This window comes from Myotis nattereri (genome assembly GCF_964212035.1).
Source record: "Myotis nattereri genome assembly, chromosome: 5".
NCBI lineage: Eukaryota > Metazoa > Chordata > Mammalia > Chiroptera > Vespertilionidae > Myotis > Myotis nattereri.
Window position 1 is genome coordinate 31,496,016 of NC_138080.1, and position 24,230 is coordinate 31,520,245.

The 24,230-nt window shown below is 57.7% G+C and overlaps 1 protein-coding gene across 1 annotated transcript; it reads left to right on the plus strand.

Annotated features, from left to right (window-relative positions):
• Nucleotides 1-1,444: 1,444 nt before the first annotated feature.
• Nucleotides 1,445-23,839, plus strand: REXO1 (RNA exonuclease 1 homolog; the record flags this gene model as incomplete). The annotated part of the gene is made up of 19 exons (XM_081092731.1): nucleotides 1,445-1,601; nucleotides 2,162-2,200; nucleotides 10,055-10,093; nucleotides 10,290-12,037; nucleotides 13,287-13,391; nucleotides 14,175-14,385; nucleotides 16,167-16,321; nucleotides 18,933-19,064; nucleotides 19,153-19,276; nucleotides 19,950-20,063; nucleotides 20,200-20,337; nucleotides 20,485-20,598; nucleotides 21,215-21,288; nucleotides 21,505-21,615; nucleotides 22,184-22,299; nucleotides 22,434-22,572; nucleotides 22,732-22,852; nucleotides 22,949-23,033; nucleotides 23,120-23,839. 19 exons carry the CDS (start codon nucleotides 1,445-1,447, stop codon nucleotides 23,139-23,141), a joined length of 3,744 nt encoding a protein of 1,247 aa, XP_080948857.1. The 3' UTR covers nucleotides 23,142-23,839.
• Between the last annotated feature and the right edge of the window lie 391 nt (nucleotides 23,840-24,230).

A 24,230-nucleotide genomic window follows, 5' to 3' on the forward strand; every position in this document is an offset into this window, starting at 1 on the left:
GCTCAAATCCCACTTTCCCCATAGGACTATGTGGATCACTTCTTTTCCCAGCCCTACCCTGTTCTCCCCCCAATCCAGCACTTTCTGCCTGTATCACACTATCACATTTACTTATTTCCTATGTCTGTCTTCCTCCATCAGGGTAGGGGGTCTCTGCTTTGCTCACTGATTTTCTAGCACTGTGTCTGGCATGGAGTAGATACTTAGTAAACATTTGGGGAATGAATGGTCAAGGCCCTTGAGTATGAATGGAGCACTTAGGAGTGTGAGCTCAGGGATGACCTTATTTCACCTCACTAGCATTGTCAGGACTATACTCAACCCTTCTGTGCTTGGTGGAGAGGTGTGAGAGACCCCTGGGTGAGGGGTCTCGAGCTCAAATGCCCACAGGGCCAGTTAGCTGAAGTAAGGGGAAAGGTGGGCTGGGGGAGAGGGGACCTGCACAGACCTCCCCACCCTGTTCACAGGGGGCTGCTTAGCAGTTGCCATCTGGTGGGCCCAGGGTAGCCAACGGTTCATAGAGGGTGGGGATTGCAGTTTTTATGTGACATCTCTCCAAGTTCTAAACATGGGCAACACGTTCACATCATTTAAAACACTAGTCCTGAAACAAAATGATAATCAAATATACCTACCCCTGTGTTCACAGCAGCACAATTCACAATCGACAAAGGTGGAAACAACCCAAATGTCCATCATCGGATTAATGGCTAAACAAAATACGGTTCAGCATAGCATCTAGAACAGCTGGCATAGAGCAGGTGCTCAGTATTTTGGTGGACAAACGAATGAATGAATGAAAACAGGACTCCTGTGGGCCTGGGTTTTAGACTGCTGACATGAATACAGGTGGAAGAAATTAAGCACTACTGCGAACCAACTGTATACCAGGGCAGAGGTGAGCGTTAGAGCGTGGAGTAATGAAGCACTGGGGTTGCTAGGTGCAAGACTCATCTTTTCCAACAGAGGGCGCTTTAGAACATGCTAATGACGCAAATTAAACGCAAATGAGCCATAGGCGGGCCCTGGGGGGGGGGGGCGCTTTTCTCGTCAGGCGCGCCGTGGACAGCTCAGACGCCGAAGGGACCTTGGGCTCAAGATGGCGTTACTGCCGCCGCTGAAGACCGGGCGGCGGCGCCGGCGAGGCTCCCGGAGGCCTCAGGCAGAACAGTCTGCATCCTCTAGCCCATCTCTCACGCCTGCTTGTCTCTGCCCAGGGGCTCACGACCCGCCTCGATCCCGCGAGATCAGGAGTTTCTGATCGGGCGCGCTGTGGACAGCCGCTCCCCCGGAGCTTTACGGCAGCGTCCGGGGGCCTCTGGGGGCCTCAGAGCAAGATGGCGGCGTCGGGGTCTGTGAAGCGCGGGCGGAGGCGATCGCGGCGCCAGTGAGGGGCCCGGGGACGTGGGCGGCTCCGGGCTGGGGCCTCCCCACGGGACGGACCATGCTACGCTCCACCGGCTTCTTCCGGGCCATCGACTGCCCCTATTGGTCTGGGGCGCCCGGGGGTCCTTGCCGGCGGCCCTACTGCCACTTCCGGCACCGCGGGGCCCGGGGCCCGGGCGCGCCCGGCGGCGGCGGAGCGGCGCCCCCCGCAGCAGGTAATGCCCGCCCGCTCGCCCGCCGCGGGCTAGGCTTCCCGGCCCGGGCCTGAACTCCACCGCGGGTGCTTCCCCGGTCCCCCGGTTCCAGCCCAGCCCCCTCCCCGCACTCTTGCGGGACGGGGACCACCCACCTCGGGGCCCGGTTCAAGTAGCGGGACCTCTGTAGGCCTCCGTTTCCACGAAGTATAAAATGTAAGCAGTGGGAGAACATGCCCTCGTAGGGGTGTCGCGAGGGTGGAGTGAGAGAACGCGGGGCTCGGGAAGCGAGCGAGCTGACCCCGGTCGGCGGGCCCGGGACCCCGGCCCTGATTGGCGCCTGAGCCCCTGGCGGGGGTCCCTCCCCGCGGCCTCCCGGACCCCGAGCGCCGTGGCCGCCCCTGCTTGTTTCCGCACCAGGCCCCCGACTGCGCCGCCTCCGTGTAAAGCCGCGTTGTCAGACGAGACTGTCCAGCGAATAAGTCAAAACCCTGTGCCGAGAACGGGAGCGGGGCCAGGCTTCCAAGGAATGTCCTGCTTCGGGTCCAGCCGGGATGGTTAATGGACTTGCTTCTCTTTAGATGTCATCGCGGCGACGGTCAGCGCCGTGGCAGAGTTTGGTGAGAGCGGCGAGGGATCTGGCAGGGCCTCTGTTAGGAGGTGTGAGGTCTGAGCTGAGACATCAGCAGCCTCCGGTCAGAGGCTATTTCTCTCCTCGCTGAGGCCCCTTGTCGCTCTCTGTTCCTCCCCGGAAGCTGTGCGTCCACGTGTGGTCCCAGCGCCCCCCAGGGAGCGGGCCGCCAGGTTCCGGGGATGGAAGCCGGAGGCCTCCCACGGGAGGAGCCTTCCTGCTGCACAGGGTGGGTGGTTCTATTGTTCTTGCTGTTTCTGTAAGACGGGATCCGAAGCAAAGGTGCCGTCGGCAAAGCAGTCCTTTTGGAGTTGTCACCAGCGCTGAGTTCACGGCTCACACTAGCGGTGTCCCCGGTGAAATGAACCCGAGTGTCTGTGGGTGGTTCAGCCTCACACAGGCCCTTCCCTTCAAATCGGTTTTTTTTCAGGACTCAGAGTAATGTTCATTTAAAAAAACAGTGGAGCGCACCAGAAAGTCAAAAGACAAGTGTTTCGTACGTTGCCCCAAGTGCCCCCTCGGCCAGCTTGCCCTTCTTCCTCCCAGCCTTCAAAGCAAGAGGCATTGTGTCTTTTTACCAAAGTGGTGGTCCTGCCACACTGATTTTTGGGCTCTGTTTCCCGAGGTGGCCCCTCCAGATGGCCTAGGATCTGTAAAAGCCGGCCTCTCGCCCCATCCAGGCGTGTGTGTTTTGGGATGCTCTGCTTAGTGTGGCTCAGGAGAGCAGTGAGACTCTGGGCCCGGGCTTGCCAGAAGTGGGTGGTGAGTAGGTGGGATTTGTGGAGGGGCCGGGGAAGGTGGCTGTACGAGGAGGGACACGGATGTGTCATGCAGAGCGTGCATGTTACCTGTGCAGTACCTGAACGAGTCAATGCCCTCTGCCTCCGCTGACGGGACGCTGGGCAGTGTCTGGGCACATCTGTGATTGTCATGGCTGGGTGCTGCTAGCATTGAGTGGGTGGGGCCAAGGATGCTGCCCAGCCCCCCACAGCGCCCAGGGTGGCTCCTTTCCCTACACACACAGGTTTACCAGCCCCAAGTGTCTGTGGTACCAACGTGATCAGTATCCCAGCACTGACCTGTTGTATATTTTGGAAATGTGATGGGGGAGCTTGCCAAAGCCTATAGGGATGACAGACCCTGAAAAGCACCACCTCCCTTAGCTCCTTAGGCCCAGAGGCTAGATGCACAGGAGCCCAAGAACCCTGGATGGGGTTGGGGGACCACTGTGGTTTGGGGGGGGAGGGGCGCTTGGGTGTGGCACCCAAGTGAAGGCATTTTGGCTTCACTTTCTATTGTGCAAAAAGCCAGGCAGGGAGGGGGCAGCCTGGCTTCCCACTGGTTAGTGTTATTTGCCTCAGTTACCTTTTCTGCAAACTAGATCTCAACACACAGCAGCGCCGCATCCTCTCTGTCTGATACTCCTGAGCTGCTGCGGAAACCTTTTTCCTGCTTTCTGGTCTTCCTCCACCTCCACCCCACCTCCGGATCCCTTTACGAAATAATGCCCATCAGATGTTCTTTAACCTGAGTGGTGGGTGCTCCGGAGTTGGGTTGTTATTCTTTGAGCTGCACGTGTGCAGCAGGTGGAGTCTGGCTGGTGTGATCTGGCTTACAGCAGAGACTGGAATACAGAAAGAAAAGAAAAGTGGGGAGGGAGGGCCAGTCTGGGCAGACGCTGATCATGGAGGTGGCTCCTGGCCACTGTCCTTTGTGATGGCCAGGTCCTCGGGAGCCCCTGCAGTGGTCAGCCTGCATCATTGGAGGAAGCAGGCACGTATGCAGGCAGTTTTGGGGAGATTGGTCCTGTGGCTTCTGGACACTAGGTTTTCCGGGGACAGCTCTGTGGAGTGCCTGTCAGCAGAGCCTCAGGTAGCAGGCAGGATTGAAGGCCGAGAAGCATTCATGGGGAACTGCTTTCCTGCTTGCTGCTTTGGTTGCTGAAGGAGAATAGGATGGGAAGCTGAGGGGTGGGACTTGGTCATTTCGCAAGCTGTGGCCTTGGCCTGGACCCACACGTGCAGGTCACCTGTAAGATCAGGACCTGGCCCTGGGGACCTCCAAAAGGGCTCCTCCAGGTCTGTGTGAGTTCAGTGGAATCTATGACCTGGCTTTGGAAGCAAAGGGGGCGTGTCCAGCATAACAGATGTGGGCTGGGGTCCAGGGAGAGCACTGGCCCTGGGATTGCAGGGAAGTGAGGCATGTGTCCCTGTGCATGTGGTTACTGAGCTGGGCCTTGAGGGTGAGCAGGAGTATTACCTGGTATTGGAAGCAGGTTGGGAGGCAGGCCGCAATCCAGGATTCTAGACAGGGAGTCAGGACGCTGAAAGACCTGGGCTGTTCGTATGCTCTGGTTTGGAGGAGCGTAAAAGGGAAGGAGAGGCTGTCCCCCAGCACCACCACCATCCCTAACAGTCCTGTCAGAGGTCTCCATTGACACAGTGACTTGTAACTTGTCCTTTCCTAGCACAGGCCCTGGGAGTGCCACCGCAGTCCAGCTACTCTGCCCCAAGGACAGGGAGATGGGGGACTCAGAGCCAGTTAATTGTGCTGTGTGGCTGCTGGTAACTGTCTGTCCTGAAGGGACTGTCTTCTGATCACGACAGAGGCCTGTGTCCTCAGGAATGGACATGCTCCAGGCATTGAGGGGCCTGTGGCTCTTGGTTGGCATTTCATTCAGTCATCCATCTCACAGACCTTTGCAGACATTTGTACTGGTCAGGGGGTCAATGTGTGGAGCTGCTGGATAGAGGAGGCAGGCCTGGAGGTGATGGGCGGGTGTGTCCAGAGGGCACGGGGCCACACTCACTCCAGGCACATCCTGGTGATACTTGTCCCTCTGTGTCCTAGAGGCCAGTTCTGTCCCCACCTACTTGGCAGTCACATGTCACAGTTGCTTGTCTGGAGAGACTGGTGTCCCCTCTGTGGGAGCGCAGCCCCAGAGGCCTTCCCCGAGCAGGGGTGTGGGCTCTGTTTCAGGAGCCAGCCCTGTCACCCCCTCCCCAGCACCTGCCTGCAGAGTCAAGTAATAAAAGCCACTGTGCTCATGTGTAACCCCTGTGTGTGGACTCTTTCTTAGGGGATGCAGCTGGCACCCCGCTCGTCTTGGCCCCATGTCCTGCCTGCCTGTAGGAGTGCAGCCTCAGTCCCCTGACTAGGATGTGCTTTCCCCTGTCTTCACTCGGAACATCAGAAGGTGCTTGGAGTTGCTAGGTCACTGTTGGGGCGGGCGCTCCTGGGAGCCTGCACAGGGGAGGAGGTGACCCCAGAATCACCCGTTGGAAAGAAAACTCATGTGTCCCACGGGTTTGGGCAATCGGAGATGCACCGGGACCAGAAAGAGTGGGGCCACTCTATTTGGAAGCTTTCTTTATTGGGCTCACTGAAGTGATTCGTGCTGTCACGGACTGTGAGGACGGACACGTTGGAAGGAGAAAAGGATACCTTTCACCCACCCCAGGGTGCCTGTCTGCCCTTGTGGCCCACTCCTCTGGTTCTTTCCTTGAGTTTTTATGCTGTTAGGTATTTTGTGTATTTTGAAGCATAGCCTGTCGTTAGGATCCAGGCTGCGAAGCCCCAGGCAGTGGGTGTTTCCAGGGCAGCCTGGACCCGGGATCCAGATTTGGGGAGCAGGGTGGTCCGGCAGCCAATGTAATGATGCAGTGGGTTTTGTGTTGGTCCCAGGTCTGGCCGGGGCCCTCTTTTCCTTCCCCTGGAGCTGGCAGTGTGGTGCCAACTGCACTGAGTCCCTGGCCTTGCCCTATTTCCCTAGAGCTGAGGGGTGCTAGTTGAGGCTGTCCAGGGTCTGGGCCTCAAACCAGTGTCCCAGCTCTTCCGTGGGGTCCCTGCCAAGTGGGGAGAAGGACCCCAGACCTGCTGCTCTAGATGCAGCCAGCCTTAGCAGGGGCATGTCTTGGACGTCCCCCATGTGTACCTGGGAGCACATTCCTGGTGGCCTACCTGTTCTCTCCCCAGGGTACCCTGGGCAATGTGGGGCCCTCTCCTCTGGTTCAGATTGGGTGAGTCGCCAGGTGCCTTCACTTCTAGGCTTCCGGCTCCTGGCCTGTCCTTTGGAGTTCGCCATTGCCCAGGAGTAGGGGGTCCAGGAGCAGAGAGGCTGGGTTTGTGGGGAAGGAGTGGCGGCCAGCCCTCTAAGGAACTGGGGGGCCCTCCAGTGGTGATAGCCTTCGGGGGTACTGTCTGCCAGATCCCACCTTCCAGAAAAGCCCCAAGTGTGGAGCACTCTGACCCTGAGCCCTTGCCCGCTCCCCCCCCCCCCCCCCCCCCCGGGCACCTATTCTATCCCTGCAGCCTTGAATGTCCTGGGTCTTCTGGCTCCATCTCAAGGCCTCTGCCATTCCACGTGGGTCTAGCTCCACCATGACTAGTCCTGAGTCCCCGCTTATCTCCTGTGCGGCAGGGACTGTGTCTCCTTCTGGTGTCCCCAGTACTTCTGCTGGCGGTGGGAGGGCAGACCAACAGGCTATGACTGGCACCTGGGTTGGAGGAGTCCCTGCTGACGTCTTACCAGGTTTGAAGCTGGGGGATCCGCTGTGCAGTCCCGCACTTACCTTCAGTCCTTGGGCAGACTAGGGGGAGAAGAGGGGTGGGCGATGGCTGGGCTTTCAGAAGCCAGAGACCGCGGGGTCACATCTTCCCCGAGCGGGTCCTTACCCTCAGTGTCTTGTCATTGACCCCGTGTGCAGCAGTTAGGGACGGGTGCCTGTGTTTTCTGGAATGGAGGGTGTGGTGGGAGCAGGGAGGAGCAGAGGCTGGGATAGGGCCAGAGCGGGGAAGGGTTTTCGTGCAGAGGAAAGACCTGGAGGGGTTGGAGGTGCCCACCAGGACTGGGAAGGGCCTGTGCCTGTCTTGTTTGTGGGTCAACCTGTCAGGGTTCAGTGGTCAGCAGTGTTCCACGCCCCCCACCCCCCCCGCCGTTCCGCCCCCACCTTCCCCCTTCCTCACTCATGCCCCGGCCTGAATATTTTCCCGTCCAATGTCCCACGGCCCAGAAGCTGGGGAAGAGGCCTGGTCTCTGCCGTGCTAGACGCCTGTCCCAGAAACAGGATCAGAGAGTCGGGGAGAGGACAGGGTCACTAAGGAAGCTACCCCCTGGTGCTGGAACCAGGAGAGGAGCCGCATCGCTCTCCCCTTCCGCTGGGCCAGGTCCTAATGGGTGTGTGGTGCTGGGTGCACAGAGCCAAACACAAGTGAGCAGGGGAAGGTAAGCTGTGGAGGCTGGAAGAGGCCTCTCCCCACCTTTCTCCCTGACCCAGTGAGGGGTCTTCCCAAGGGACACCCCTCAAGTGACCAGCAGGCAGGCTCTGCACCTCACGGCTATTCCAGGAGCTAGGGAGTAGGCGGCAGGAACCAGGCCTGGGGGTCTGACTCCTCATAGAGTGTAGCTCCTTCAGCCAGGCTTTTGGGTTCTTTCTAGTCATTCCCAGATTGCTCCCTTTTCTGAAAAACAGCCCCTTAATCTTGTTTGCTAGAGGCATGCTTACTGGTGTGAACTCTCAAAGGAGAGCTTTTGTCTTCCACCCAAATTAACCCCCAGTAATTGGAGGACCCCTTACAAGGTGCCTATGGCCCTTCCCAACCTCAAGGGCCACCTGTTGAGTTGCCTTCTGACTGCCCCCACCAGCGGGCTGACAGGGCCCCCAGAGCATCAGGCCGCTGGCAAACATTTTCTTGGGAGCTTCTCCAGTTCTGACAGGTGCCCTGAGGGACCTGGCCCTCCAAGGCAGGTGGGACAGGGGGCTAGATGGCATGAACAAGTACCTTCTGTATTATGTCCCCCACCAACCTCAGATAACCTTGGGGCAGCTTGGGGAGGCAGCGCCTGCTTTGGGGGCTGAGCTCTGGCCTCAGGGCTACAGCAAAGCCCTTGGCCTGAGTGCTGGAAGCTCCCAGACCTGTCTAGAGTTCTTCAAGCTGGTTACACTAGCCTTCTGGTACCAGTGGGGAAACTGAGGCTCCAGAAGGGCAGGGTCAGGCGCTTGACCCACGCCTGCCTTGGGCGGTTTCTTTTGCTCTTGGGTGCAGCGGGTGGAGCAGGGAGGGTCTGAGAATGCCCCACCTTGGCAGTGCTGGGTGCTCAGGTCAAGGTTGGGTTGGGCTAGGAGCTGCATCCCTTCAGAGTGAGTGGCTCAGACCCCCCAGTGCACTACCCTTCCTACCTTGCAAGCAAGTTCATGGGCTTCCTGGAAACGGAGGGGGTGGAGCAGGTGTAATGACCCTTAGGAAACATGCTGGTCCCGGCTCCCGTTGAGAAAGCAGAGCTCTGCCTCTGGTCCAGCTGAGCCAGTGAGACCACATGGTCTCGGGAACTTCGCAGGGTCCCCACCCCTCCCCCCTCCTTCCAGGCACAGTGCCTCCTCCACCGGCCCCCAAAGCATAGACCCCTCAGGGAAAACCCTTTTGATTCATATCCAAAGTGGCTGGAAATCCCCAAGGTCTGCACTCTGACCTGACCTTGGAGAAATGGTTTTGCTTGGGTCCTGACCCCCATCCATTGGTCCTGCCAGCCTGTCCTGGGAGAGGAAGGACTTCCCGTTCCCCACAAGGAGGGCAGGAGCCGTCTTAACTGAAGGAGGCAGGTTAGGGAGTGAGGTGACCTGGGCTGGAGAACACCCCCCAGGAGAGCGCCTGGTTCTGTCACTGGCATCTAATCCTGTGTCCTTCTACCTCCCGTCTCCCACCCAGACCTGGCATGTCTTCCGTCACCTGAAGCTTGGATACATGCTTCCTTTCTCCTTTCTGAATATAATTTCAAAAATGGGATGCAAGTTAAAAGCCAGACTACGCATCTACAATGAATTCCTTCCTCCCTCCCTCAGCCCCTCCCAAAGGCAGCCCAGGCCCAGCCACTGTCCCCTGCAAAGCTGGTCACCTGTGGGCGGCCAGCCGCGTGGACTTCTCCCTAAATGAGTTTGCATGAGTTTCCTGGGGCTGCTGTGGAAGTCACCACACCCTGAGCACCTCCCAACAGCACAGGTTGGTTCTCTGACCGTCCTGGACGCCAGAGGTCCACTCTCGGCCTCACAATCTAAGTCCAGGTACGGGCAGGGCTGACTCTGGGAGAATCGGTTGTCAGTCTCCAACCACAGGACATCAACTCCATTGGCTTTGCTTTAGAGATGCTTCACAATTATATCAGATAGACTGTCTAGTGATGAACACTTTAAACTCTGGAATGTTTATGGTAGGTTGGTATAGTTGAATATGTACATTACTCCTTTCTTGAAATGTGCTGTATTTGCTCATATTTCATTGAAGATGTCTGTACCCCTGTCGATAAGTGAGTCCTGAGGTTTCTGCCAACACTGTTGGCACTGGGGTTGTGCTGATCCCTAGCATGTCCTTTTTCCTTTTTACCCCCATGGGGTCACCCCCTTGATTGCCTTCTGCCTCTTGTTTTCCATTGAAAGCGTGTGGGTGTCTTTTGTCCATCGTGCTGCTTGGTGGTAGTTTCCATTTTCTCACTTGTACAGACGCAGCCCTGCCGGGGGAGGTGTGGGACAGAGTCTTGCATGCCTCAGACCCTGCTGGTTTTTGCTCCCCTCCCACCCTCAGCCCTGAATCAGGGAGCTCTGAACACACTCCTATCCCACCCTGTCAAGCATCTTTGTGCCCTACGACCTGCCTGGATGTCAGGCCCCCTTCAGCATTCTTCTAGCTCCCAGATGCAGGAAGCAGTGTGGGGGGAAGCTACCGCGTAGGAAATCGCATCGCCATCTCACCCGGCTTCTGGACCTTCTTATCTGTCAAGTCTCCACCCCTTCCAGTTGTTGTCCCAGAGGCCATGCCAGTCTCTTAACCTTGTGGCTGTCTCTGGTGCCAGGGTTCTGTACCTCTCACCCCTCTTACCAGCCTCTGCAAGGTAGGGCCTGGATGGAGGAGTGCTCTGGAATCCTTGTGCAGGCTGAGCCTCAGTGGGGGTCTGCTGGAAGCCTAGCCCTTGCTAGGTTCTGGAAGGCCAGTTATCTGGGTCAAGGCAGTGGCTGGTTGCTGCCTCATGTGGCTGCCAGTTCACAACAGGCCTGCTCACCACTGTTTCCTACCTCTCACTGTTTCAGGGCTTGGTTATGATCCGTACAACCCTGAGCTGCCCAAGCTCCCAGCACAGAGGGAGAATGGCGTCCTGGGCAGAGGGGACGAGCCCCACTCAGACATCCTGGAGCTGGAGCTGGTCAACCAGGCCATCGAGGCCGTGCGCTCTGAGGTGGAGATAGAGCAGCGGCGGTACCAGGAGCTCCTGGAGACAGCCCGTGAGCACGTCTCTGCTGAGGTCCCCACCCTGGCACCCCATGGCTCTGCCACCAGCTTGGATGAGGATGCCTTCCCACTGTCCTTTGATTACAGCCCTGGTGGCCAAAGCCTGTTAAGCCCCAATGCTAGCTACCAGCCCACCCCACTGGCTGCTCCTGCTGAGCTGGGCAGCAAGTACTTGCTGGCTTCTCTGGACCCTGCTCAGGGCCGTGGCGGAGGGGGCAGTGGTGCTCTGGAGTACGTCCCCAAGGCCGTGAGCCAGCCCAGACGGTACAGCCGCCCCGTCTCCAGCAGCAAGTACGTGGTGGATGACTCCAAGCCATCCACTGACCTGGAGTATGACCCACTGTCCAACTTCTCCGCTCGGCTACTCAGCAGGGCCAGCTCCAAGGATAACCGGGCCCCTAAACGGCCCCGGGGCTCCCGTGGCAACAGTGAGCCCTACACACCCGCACTCAAGAAGCCCTGCGACCCCTTCGGTGGCTGCGATGCCAGATTCTCTGACTCAGATGATGACACCACTGCAACCACTGCCAGCCCCCTGAGGGCTCAGGCAGGAGCTGAGAGCAAGGGTCCTGGCAAGTCAGGCTCCAGGGAGGGCCAGGAGCCCGAGGAGGGCAGCCTTCGGGAGACCAAGGAGATAGCTGTGCAGTATGATGTGGAGGACCTTGGGCAGCCTCCCAAGGACCCTAGTGGGGCATGCCCGGCCAAGCCTGGCTCCCCGCCAGCCAGGGCCTTGAAAGAGTGCAGCAGCCCCAAGAAGGGAAGACTCAAGAAGAGGAAAAGTGGGGTGCCACCGGCCCCTGGCCCCAGGGATGGTGTCCGGAAAACAGACAGGAGTAAGGATGGAGAGCACAGGAGGCCAGCTGTGAAGCCCAGTGTAGACAAGAGGGTCTCACAGGCCAGCACCCCCAAGCGCAGGGCCGAGAGGCCCCATGGGACCAAGAAAAAGCCATCTCTGGCCACCTCAGTGGTCAGCTCAGGGAAAGACCGGACTGACCAGCTTCGGCTGCAGCCAAGCCCCAGCCCCACTGGCGGGGATGCCTCCCAGCTGCCAGACAGGACGGGTGGGAAAACCCCATCTGGGAAGCTGGTGGAGCGGAAGGCCCACTCGCTGGACGAGGGCACCTCCCAGGCCCCCAAGCTGCAGAGGCGGACCCTGAGCCATGCAGACCTCTTTGGGGATGAGAGTGAGGATGAGGACCCAGGGCCCACGGCACCTGGACTGTGCCCTCCTGCCCTCCCCGACCTCAGCTCCAGCTCGGACTCGGACTCGGACTCGGACTCGGACTCTAGCCTGGGCCTCTCAGCCACGCGGGGGCCGCACAAGCACCTCAAGGCCTCCCCTCACCCATCGCCTTGCCCAGCCTCGCTCTCATCTTCCTCCACATCCTCCTCCACTTCCTCCTCCTCCTCGGGGGCAGGCACAGACGTGGATTACTCTGCCCTGGAGAAGGAGGTCGACTTTGACTCTGACCCCATGGAGGAGTGCCTGCGCATTTTCAACGAATCCACCTGTGTCAAGATGGAGGACAGGGGCCGGAAGGCCCGGCAGGTGAGGGTCTGGGCTGGGCTCGGGAAGGCTGCTGGCACTCTTTCCTCAGAGTCTGCCTGTGACTGGAGTCTCAGTGCAGAGGTGGAGACGGCTTCTTAACTTATCCAAAATTCAGGAACCCTCGGTGGCTGCTTGCTGTCCCCCTGAGCCCTGTCCAGGAGGAGGACACTGACTTACGGCCATTGGCAGCGTTCTGGCTTACCCGGTGGGGCTTCTGTGACAGCGTCTAAGAGCATCCAGCAGTGGGGTAGCGGGCACTGCCAACCCCCTCTCCTTCCCAGTGTCTTTCTCCCTTCCCTAGCCCCTTTCCTCCTCCTTCCAGCCCCTCTTCCTGCAGTCCCTCCCCCTTCTTTCACTACTTTCTCCTCCCCTCTACCCTGTCTCCCTCTTCCCTGACCCCTTCTCATCGCTCTCATCTCTCTTCCCTCTCCCCTCCCTCCCCTCCCCTCCCCCCCTCCCAAACCTTTGCCAGCCCCAATCTGTTTGGGTCTCCTTATCCCATGTTCCCATAACAGCCACCAGAGGGAGCTTGCATTATTTTATTTATTTACTTTAAATATATTTTTCATTGACTTCAGAGAGGAGGGGAGAGAGATAGAAACATCAGTGATAAGAGAGAATCATCGATTGATCATCGATCGGCTGCCTTCTGCACACCCCACACTGGTGATTGAGCCCACAATCCGAGCAAATGCTCTGACTGGGAATGGAACTGTGACCTCCTGGTTCATAGATCAACACTCAACCTCTGAGCCACTCGGCCGGGCAAAACAGCAGGATAGATCAGTCCCTGCATAGAAGCCTTTAGCTTCTGTGTGGGGCCTCAGGGTCTGACCCCTGGCTCCTTGTTCCCTTAGTACTGTCCTGTTCACAGCCGTTTGAGGCATTGCCATCTGATTTCATCCCCTTGGTTTCTGTTTCTGAACCCTGTCCTGGGCAGGGTCGGCAGGCAGATGGGCGGAGGAGGGCAGGGAGCAGGAAGCAGTTAGTGGCTGGGCATATCTGCAGAATTCATCCCTAGTAATGCATAGGAAGTTTGCTCAGGACTGGGCTGCACCCGAGGTCCTTGGCTGGGGGGCATTGAGTCTGTTTCCTCACCTGTAAGGTGGGGCTGGGCGAGGACCCACCCTTCCCACCCTACTCCCTATGTTAGTCTTAGAGGCACATCCTTGACTCCTAGGCTGACTGTGTAGGTGTGGGTAGTGAGGCCAGGGAGAGAACCTCATTGGGCGATGAACATGTGTTCCAGCCCCCCAAAGAAGAGAAGGTGGAGGACAAGGAACAATTGGGTCTGACCACTCTGTTCCCTGGGCAGAAGAGGAGGATCTCTCATCTCACCAAGCAAGGCAAGGAGGTAAGGGTCTGCACTGGGGTCCTGGGTGGAGGCTGGCAGGACCCCAGCGAAAGGATCTCCGGTCTGCAGAACAAGGTCAATGGCTTTCTTTGGCAGACGCAGTTCAACGCTCCCTGTGTCCTGGCAGAGAAGTGCCTGGAACCCACATCCAGTCTGAGTTGTGCTCCATGCTGGGGCGGGGCAGGGTCCAGAGCAGGGGGAGAGAGATGCCGGTGAGCCCTCCCACAGGGTCACAGTGCCTGGTCCCTGTTTTGCTCCGAGTTGCACTGTGTGATCTTGGGCAAGTGGCCAAACCTCTCTGAGCCTGAGCTTCCTCCCCTTGGCCCAGAGACAGGAGTGGTTGCCAGATCACTGTGGGGCACTCCGTGACCTGACACAGGGAGGGCTGAGAAGAGGATGCGCCCCACGCTCTGGACTCAGAGCTCCCTCCTGTTGATTCAGCCCTGAGGGAGCCCTGAGATTCCAGAAGTCAGTCCAGAGAAGATCAGATTGAATAGGGTTGGATCAGTGTGTCAGTCTGATCAGAGGCAGGAGAACAGGACCATGCTGGCCCCCGGAAGTGGAGCAACGTGTGTTCCAGCCCCCCAAAGGGCCACAGTGCAGAGCTGGCTTCCTTCAGGGCATCTGCAAGCTCTGAAGGCGAAGCTGGGTGCATCCTGCCTAGCCCCTACCCTGCAGCCCCTGCCTCCCTGCCAGTGGCCCTACCATCAGCCTATTGCCCCTGGCGGACTTCTCTGGGTGCCCCTCAAATACAGCTGGGTTCTGGGATTTCTCATCACCCAGTCAGAGCCCGTGAGGAGAGGTCTGGGCCCCCCCACCCGGTTCCCCACCGCCCAGGAAGTATGTTACCGGCGAGCTCAGCAGGCTCAGAGGGAGTCAGCCAGCTGGCTCCAGGCTGCCCAGCAGCCGGCCGAGAAGCCGACCTCCATCCACATCTCAGTTCCCGGAGAGAAGAGGAGGATTGCCCACGTCCCCAACCCCTGCCTGGCTGCAGGTGAGTCCCAGGGCGGGGGTCTCGGGAGGCGAGGCGCCCAGTGTCCCTGCAGTGGTGGCCTTGAGTAGGGTCTGGCCTGGCCCTAGTGTGCTTATCTATAAAATGGGGGGACGTCTCCTGACTGTCAGCGGGAGGCTAGGGCAGCCTGGCACAGTGCCCAGTGGCTCTGGGCCTCTCCCGGCTTTGGGGGGCTGGCTGTGGAGAGTCTGAGGGGTGTCTGTCTGCCAGACCCAAGCCTGCTCAGCACTGTCCTCCCGCCTCCCTCCAAGGCCCTGACCCAGAGGTCACCCTGTGGCCCTCCTGCTCTGTCCTTGCCTGGTCTTTGTGTCCCTGCCTCCCCCGTGTTCCTGGGGTATTGGAGGCCTGTGGCCTGGCGGGGGCTGGTCTGAGTGTGGGCACTGGGCTGCAGACAGTGGTGCTAGGAAGAGGGAGCCGGCCTGGGGATGGAGCCCAAGGTCCCAGGCTCCAATTGAACGGAGCCAGCTGATCTGGGAGAGGGGCTGGCTGCTGTATTCTCCACTGGGCCTGGCAGACTTCTGAAAGTGGGCCTGCACACTCAGGGGGAGTGTCTCTATGTGGTGGTACCTGGAGCTGAGGAGATGTGGCAGGTCAGGCTGTGGAGCCACCTGGAAGCCTCTTCAGATGCAGGCTCGCCCTCCCAACCCAGGGGTCTGCCCCCCTCCGCGGTGTCCTTGCTGCTGGTTTAAAGACCCCCTTGGGTAGCCAGCCGAATGGGCAGTCAGGTTCCACGTGGTGGTCCTGCAGGTACAAGCATCCACAGCCCTCCCGTTTCTCCCTGATGTGCCCAGCTTCTGATCCCTCCCTCCCCAGAGCACCTGAGTTAGGACTTGACAGTGACGGGCATGACTGTGGGTTTTCAGCCACGGTTTAGGCCCGGGGAATGGAGATTGCACTCTGAGACGGGGACAGTTCCATAAACTTGCACTCAGCCATCCATAGTCACCACTGTGGCAGCCAGCATTCCTAGACCCCACCTGGCTCTGCTGAGCCTATGGTTCTCCTAGAGTTTTGGGAGACCCACCCAGTGCTGCGCACTTGCCCTGCAGGAAATCCTGCATCTGCATGAGTCTAAAAGCTGAAAAGTGCGTGTCCTTCCCTTTCTTCCCACGTGGCTTGCAAGGCCAACCTTGGCACAGGATTCCCAGGAGCCAGGGACCTGGGCCCTCCATTCAGTGCCTTGGTCTCCTCATCTGCTCCTGTTCCTTTATCAGGGCTGAGCCCACTCTCAGAGCTGGTCAGAGGTCCCCTACCCACACACTCAGGGATGCACCTTCCCTGCCTCACTGCCCTACCTGGGGGCGGGAGACTGTCTGGTTTGTGACCTCATCAAAGGGAGAGGAGAACACAGAGGCAGCAGCAGACAGGCCGGCTGGGTCACAATGACCAGGCTGGGGTGGCTCAGACCCTCTGGTCCTCAGTCCAGGAACCAGGGCCTTTCCTCTCTCAGACGTCAATGCTTTGGAGTCAGGGGCTGGAACATGTGGCAGAGGCTCCCCATGCCCCTAGCCATTCACCGGACTACCCTGCCGGTCTTCACAGCCCCTTTTTTGTGTCCCCCTTCTCGATGGACTTGCCCAAAAGCAGATAGAACCTAATGTCCTTCCATAGCCCCTGTTCCCATCCCTTGCTCTTCCCCCTGTGCTCTGAGATGCACATCCTGCTGATGCTGAATGATCGCAGCTGCCTAGTGCTCTGCAGCTCGGTGATGGGTGCGCTGTCTTCCTGCACTCACATCCCCTGTCCCACGCCAACCTCCACAGGTCCCAAGAGGACCCTCCCGGCCAGCAGCAGCCAGCCTCCCAATGGCCTCGAGCCGGGCAGCCAGCTCCTAAAGACGCGCACGCTGTCAGGCATGGCGTCCAAGACCACCAGCACCGTTACCCCCAAGCGTGTGGCACACAGCCCATCTTTACAGGTAACTGCCTTTCCCTGCAGGAGCCAGGACACCACACTCATGATGCACCCAGCACCACAGTCTTCCTGTTTCCTTGTTTTCTCTTTAATTCAGTCTTTCACTTTTTTAAAAAAATTAAATCTTTATTGTTCAGATTATTACAGTTGTTCCTCTTTTTCCCCCCATAGCTCCCCTCCACCTGGTTCCCACCCCCCCACCCTAACCACACACCCCCAGTCCTCATCCATAGGTGCACGATTTTTGTTCAGTCTCTTCCCGCATCCCCCATACCCCTTCCCCCCCAAGAATAGTCAGTCCGTTCCCTTTCTATGTCCCTGATTCTATTATAATCACCAGTTTATTCTGTTCATCAGATTATTTATTCACTTGATTTTTAGATTTACTTGTTGATAGATGTGTATTTGTTGTTCATAGTTTGTATCTTTACCTTTTTTTTCTTCTTCCTCTTCTTAAAGGATACCTTTCAGCATTTCATATAATACTGGTTTGGTGGTGATGAATTCCTTTAGCTTTTCCTTATCTGTGAAGCTCTTTATCTGACCTTCAATTCTGAATGATAGCTTTGCTGGATAAAGTAATCTTGGTTGTAGGTTCTTGGTATTCATCACTTTGAATATTTCTTGCCACTTCCTTCTGGCCTGCAAAGTTTCTGTTGAGAAATCAGCTGACAGTCATATGGGTATTCCCTTGTAGGTAACTGAGTTTCTTTCTCTTGCTGCTTTTAAGATTCTCTCTTTGTCTTTTGCTCTTGGCATTTTAATTATGATGTGTCTTGGTGTGGTCCTCTTTGGATTCTTTTTGTTTGGGGTTCTCTGCGCTTCCTGGACTTGTAAGTCTATTTCTTTCACCAGGTAGGGGAAGTTTTCTGTCATTATTTCTTCAAATAGGTTTTCAATATCTTGCTCTCTCTCTTCTTCTGGCACCCCCATAATTTGGATGTTGGTGTGCTTGAAGCTGTCCCAGAGGCTCCTTACACTATCTTCGTATTTTTGGATTCTTTTTTCATTTTGCTTTTCCAGTTGGGTGTTGCTTCTTCATATTTCAAATTGTTGACTTGATTCTTGTGATCCTCTAGTCTGCTGTTGGGAGTCTGTATAATATTCTTTATTTCAGTCAGTGTATGCTTAATTTCTAGTTGGTCCTTTATCACAACCTCGAGGGTCTCATTATATTTCTTGTGAGTCTCATTCAGTTTATCGGCGGTTTCTAGAAAATTCTTGAAAAACCTTAAAAGTGTGGTTTTGAACTCTATATCCAGCATTTTGTTTTCCTCCATTTCTGTCATTTGTGTCCTGTTTCTTTGTCTCCGCATTTTTTTATGCTTCGCTGTGTTGATAGAGTGGCTTTCTGTGCTAGGTGTCCTATAGTGCCTAGTGGCTCAGCCTCCCCAATTACCTGAGGTGGACACTCTTGGTGCACCCACCTGTGGGCTTTGTGCACAGTCTTGTTGTAGTTAAGCCTTGATTGTTGTAGGTAACACTGGGAGGAATTGACCTCCAGGCCAATTGGCTGTGAGAATCAGCTGTGTCTGCAGTGGGAGAACTTCTGTGCTGGAGACACCCCTCTGGGGCAAGACTTGCTTCAATGGGGCTTTGGTGCTCACTGAGTCTGCCCCCTGAGTGTGTCCTTTATGGATCCGAGGAGCTCCAATCTGAATGGTCCCACTCTGACCACCGGGCACACTGGCTCCTGAATCTCTAAGGAGGTGCTAATCTAGCCTTTGTCTAAGGCTACCCAGCAGGAGTCAGCTGTGACACAATGCAAGTTGCCCTGGGGCCTTGGGCCTGCTGCAGTTCGTTAGGTAATTATCAGATTGCAAAGGGCCAGGCCTTTCATATGCAAAAGCCTCAGTGCAAGGCTTGGGCAGGGCGGGGTCCCAGGGGATCAACAGGGCGGAGTGAGCAGTTATGGCTGTTCTCAGTCCTGCCCTCAGAGGCCCTGCTTCTCAGTGTCCCAGCAATCGCTGCAAGCACCTCTGAGAGAAAGCTGCCCTCGAGTTCCGACCGATGCCAGACAGTCCAGTTTCTCCCGTATGGGTCTGGGTCCCCAGAGACTCGCCCGGAACTGGAGCTCAGAGCTTGAGACTCCCTCCCAATTGAAAAAGACAACCGTGTCCTCAGCCGCCAGCCCGCTCTGCATGCGCCTCTGTACCTCTGTATTTTACTTCCGCACCGCACCTCCTCTGAGTCTCGGTATGCTTTTCTCTTTCCTTCTAGTTGTAGAATTTCCACTCAGCCAGCCTTCCTGTGGTTCTGGATGATGTCCGTTCCATCTTTTAGTTGTATTTTTGAAGTGGTTGTGTGAGGCAGCAATCTCTGGTGTTTACCTATGCCGCCATCTTGGTTTTCTCCCAGTCTTTCACTTTTTAGAGCAGTTTTGGTTCACAGAAACATTGAGGAGAGAGAGAAGACAGAGTTGCCATGAACCCTCCCCCTCTTGTCAACACTGGTGTGGTCATCTCTTAGCACCAGCCAGACCATGATGACCCCTGTGGTCACTAAGGCCCAGATTCCAGCAGGCTCTACTCTGTGTGGAAGGGGTTCCAAGAAGTGTGTCAGAGGACCAAGCAGGGGCGTGCCACCCTCACTGTTTGTTTCCATGTTCCCTCCAGAGTTTAAAGAAGCCTATTATCCCAAAAGAGTTTGGGGGCAAAGTCCCCACCGTCATCCGCCAACGATACCTCAACCTGTTCATTGAGGAGTGTCTCAAGTTCTGCCCCTCCAACCAGGAGGCCATAGAGAAGGTGGGTGACCCTGGGTGCAGGGCCAGGTCCGGGCAGAGGGGCGGGGACCCTCTGTGGGGTGCCCAGGACTGAATGGTGTCGTGTCTAGGCGCTGAATGAGGAGAAGGTGGCCTACGACCGAAGCCCCAGCAAGAACATTTACCTGAATGTGGCTGTGAACACGCTCAAGAAGCTGCGGGGCCTGGTCCCCAGCACTGTGCCTGGTCTGAGCAGTAAGTCAGGCAGCATCCAGAAGATTCAGGCCCTATGGCTCCTGCAGAGGGTGGTAGGGACCCTCCTGGCGGCCTTTCTGCTGCTCCGAGTGCTAAGATTTTCAGACAAAAGGTCCCTGGCTGTCAGGCTTCGTCTAAGCTGGCATTGGCCCCGTGCCCTCAGAATAGCCTCTTCTCGCTCTTAACCACCCTCCTCCTCGGAAAGCGGGATCTCTCCAGCGAGGGGCCTCCCGCCTGCTAATGGGGCTGCCTCTTCAAAGCTCGCCTGCCTGCTCTGTGCATTAACCTGGGAAGACGGTCGCGGTGCCTCTCCAGGCACATTAAGCCATCAATGGGTGCTTCCCTGCTCTGTTCTCCGCTGTCCTCCCAACCCGCCATCCACACCTCCTGTTCGAAATGGCCATTATATCTCCTGTTAAATGCTTTCCCTAGGAGGGTGAAAACCCCCTGGGGAAGGAAGGCGGGGGGGGGGGGGGGCTTCCAGGCAGCACAAAGCCTGCTGGTCCTGAGTTAATGGGGGGGGGGGGCGTAATTGGCCCAGGGCCACATGCAGTTGGGCCTCCCCTGTCTCTAGGTGGTAGGGGCTGTCCTGGAAGCAGAAGAGGAAGTAGGGGAGCACTTGGGAAGGACGAGGGAGTCGAGCCTAGTTTACCCTTCCTCTCCCCCTTTCCAGAAACCAGTGGCCGGAGGGTGGTGTCCCATGAGGCAGTGCTGGGGGGCAAGTTGGCTGCCAAGACCAGCTTCTCACTCAACCGCCCAAGCAGCCCCCGCGTGGAGGATCTGAAAGGTAAACCTGGCTCCTCCAGAGCCTGGGGTGCAGTGTCTGCCCCCACCGCCACCCCTCCCTCCCACCTGCTGCCTGCCTGACCCTTGGCTATCCCTGACCTCATTGTGGGCTGATGCCTATCCTGGGTCATCTGCAGGGGCCGCCCTGTACGACCGCCTCAAAGAGTACCTGCTCACCGAGGACCAGCTTAAGGAGAACGGCTACCCCTTCCCACACCCCAAGCGGCCGGGGGGCGCTGTCATCTTCACTGCTGAGGAGAAGCTGCCCAAAGACTGTGAGTTGTCTCTTGCCACCGTGCTGCTCTGAGGGCACACAGGGAAGTCCATCTGGGGAGAGGGAGCAGCATGGTCGGGTGGGTGCAGACACAGAGAGGTTCAGGCCTGACTCCTCGCCCTCCCCCGTCTACCTCTGCACCCCACAGCCTCCTGCAGGGTCTGCTGTCGCTGCGGCACCGAGTACCTCGTGTCCCCTTCGGGCCGCTGTGTGCGTGATGAAGAATGTTACTACCACTGGGGGCGCCTCCGCCGGAATCGAGGTGAGATCCCAACTTGGCCCCCTCCCCTCTGACCTCCTCAACCCTTTTCAGTTTTCCTTTGTCTACTTTATGACAAAAGTAATGTAAAGACCTTTCTGTCACAACATTTAGACACAGAGCAAAGGCCTCCCCACAACCTCGTCACCCCCCTTGCCCTTTCTCGATACATAGGTGCTTGTAGAAACACGTGGGCGTTTGGGAACAAAGGGTTTGTCCTCTCCTGCAGCTGCTGGTTTCACTTAATGGCCAATGTTACCGGGTTCTCACCCGCGGGGATGCACAGGTCTGGAGTGTCTGTGGCTGCCTGCAGACCCACCTCTGGGGGCACATGGAGGGTTCCCTGGGGCACAGCATTCCCTTAGTCATGCCCCAAGGGGGCTCACACTGCATTGCACTCATTGCCAATCTGAGAGAGGGCCCTTGCGGGGTGAAGGACTGGCCTATCCCAAATCCAACCCCGTAGAGCCCGTGGCCCCCAGGAGTAGGGCTGGAATCCTTGGCCTCACAGGGCTGGGGTCCCCTCTCCTGGGAAGCCCTGCCAGCTCAGGCACAATGGGTATCAGCAACTTACCTGCAGGGGGCAAGGGGCACTGCTACTGACCTCTGTCTCTCTCAGTGGCTGGAGGCTGGGAGACTCAGTACATGTGCTGCTCGGCCGCCATCGGCTCCACTGGCTGCCAGGTTGCCAAGGTAGGTGTCCTGGGCCCTGCTTGATACTTCCTTTCCCAGAAACCCCCACCCTGTGCTGGTGGGAGCAGGTTACCCTCAGCTGCCCTCTTCCTGTCCTTTGGTTTATCTGCCTTGGAAAGGGGGTTCAGTCCACGCACAAGCCTGGCCCCAAGAACTCAGCCTCGTTGGCTTTTTTCCCACCCCCTGAGCCTGCCACCCTCACATTCCTCCTCTCAGCAACACGTGCAGGACGGCCGCAAGGAAAACCTTGAGGGGTTCATGAAGACCTTTGATAAAGAGCTTCCAGAAGATGCTCACCCTGGAATCTACGCCCTTGACTGTGAAATGGTGAGTCGTCTGGCTGACCACAGGCCCTTGCTAAGGACTCCTGGCCCTTACAGGGTGCAGGGGTCTTGCTGCTCCGTGGGCTGTCCCAGCTTCTCTGCCTGAAGCTTTGGGCCTGTGCAGATTTTAGGATAAAGAGCAGATGAAGAGCGTGAACAAGAATTAGGTCCTCCCTGTGGGTCACACTGTGTCTATAACCCTGAGGCTCACTCACAGCCTTACCAGCATCTGTTCAGAAAGGGCTTTTCTCCCGTTTCCAAGTAGATGCTCTTATCTGACCCCAGCACATAGCACACGCTCTGGACACAGCCTTACTCGGTTCCCTCTGCACTCAGGTGCTGTGCAGATTTCGTGCACAAATGCAGGTTTTGAGACAGGCGCCTGGTTCACACCTGCTCTGACCCCTAGATAGGCCCCAGAAGGCCCTCTGGCCTGGGGCCAGCACCTCTGCTGCAGGGCTCAGGAACCAGGGGCAGCCTGGGTTGTGAGCACTGGGCTGGGTTGTCTGGCCGGGTGCCCAGGGAGGGAGGCGGGCCATGGGCACGTCTGAACAGTGTCCTCTGGCCTGCAGTCCTATACCACATATGGCCTGGAGCTGACGCGGGTCACAGTGGTGGACACCGACATGCAGGTTGTTTACGACACCTTCGTCAAGCCGGACAATGAGATTGTGGACTACAACACAAGGTATGGTCTGACCCTCCAGGGCTTGGGATCCGAGGGTGGTAACCCTGCACCCTACTAGGATCCACCCAGCTCCTAGGTTGGGGACCCCTGGTGCCCTCCCAGCCACCCTAAGGTCCCTGCCCCTCCTGCCCCAGGTTTTCAGGAGTGACTGAGGCTGACCTTGCCGACACAAGTATCTCGCTCCGGGACGTCCAGGCCGTCTTGCTGAGTATGTTCAATGCTGATACCATCCTCATTGGCCACAGCCTGGAGAGCGACCTGCTGGCCTTGAAGGTATCCTGGCCCCCCAGGCTGTGTCCTCAGAGGGCGGGTGGGGCTGTGGGTCAGTAGCCAGACAGACGCTCTGGAATCCTCACAAGCCCTGGATGCCTTTGCGCCCAGCCCTCCAGGGCCCTAGACCCTGAAGTCCCTGACAGGCTTGCCGTCCCACAGGTCATCCACAGCACCGTGGTGGACACGTCTGTGCTCTTCCCACACCGCCTGGGCCTTCCCTACAAGCGCTCCCTTCGGAATCTCATGGCCGACTACCTCAGACAGATCATTCAGGACAATGGTGAATAGTGGGGCGGGGGGCGGCCGGAGGGGAGTTGGTGGGAGCTCGGTGCGTCCCCAGGGCTGGCTCATTCTGACCTGCCTGCCCACTCCACAGTGGATGGGCACAGCTCCAGCGAGGACGCCAGCGCCTGCATGCACCTGGTGATCTGGAAGATTCGAGAAGATGCCAAGACCAAGCGGTGACTGCCGCCCGCCCCTCACCCTCCTGCTCCTGCCTCCCACTGCCCCTGGCACATCCTCTAGCCCCAGGCCTCTTCCAAAACAGTGCAATAAATCTCGAGAGCTAACCCTGTCCACATCACCAAGATACGGAGCGGAGAGCACAGGAGGAGCCACGTGGCACCCAGACCCAGCTGAGACCCGCCTAGACCCCGGCCCTGGGTAGCCCCTCGCGGCCTCCCCGTCTGCCCCCAATTGCTGTTCTCTGGAGACTGCTGCTGCTGACAGTGGAGGCTGGACCACCCATCCGGGCCCTGCTTGTGTCCCCAGCAGTGACCCTTGTAGGCTGACCACCTGTTCCTCCCCCCTCACCTGCCAGAGTGTCCAGTGGGCCAGGCAGTCTTGTCATGGGTTTGTTTGGACAGGGGTTGTCTTTTTTTATTTTGTATGTTATTTTTATTATTTTTAATTTAAATCTGATGACCTGCAAAGTTGTCTTCCCCCCACCTGGAGGAGCAAGACCCTGGTGCTGCCTTCCTTCCTGGGGGATGGGAGTTGGGTGGGGGGAGCAATCAGCTGGTGCTGCTACAGCCACCAGGACCCCAGGGTCCAGCCTGGCCTGGGCCTGGTTGGGTGGGAATTGGTCCCCCTCAACCCACCGGGACTCCTTGAGCTCCAGGAACTGAGCCAGTCCCCAGGGCCCTGGCATCTGAACACTTCCCATCCGAGTCCCGCCTCATTGGGAGCTGTTTGTCAAGGCCCACAGCCCCCTCCCCAATGCCCCAACCCCCGGGCAGGGACGGAATAAATGTTTGTATGGATTTTAGATGCCGTGGGGTCCAGTGGTGTTCTTGGCGCCAGGTGTGACCACACACTGTGGAGGTCATTGTCCCCTTGGGCAGGACCTGCCCAATGGAGCAGGAAAGCCAGCTCTGGTTCCCGGCTGCCCCTGCCCTGGGGACGAAGTATTCCCGAGCAGTCTTGATGGTTGGGGCCTGTCATGCTTCCAGGCAGGTCCCGTGAGGGGCTGAATGTTGGAGAAACTACCATGGAGAGGTGCACCGTTTGCCAATCCCCAGAAATGTGTGCGCAGGGCCCCGAATCCACCCGTTTGTGTCTCGTGGCTCTTGGGGGGTGGGAGGGCCAGCCAGACTGTTCATGATTCTGCTTTTAATTTATCCAAAGTGAAGCCAGAAAAAGCCTTGTGATACAGAGAT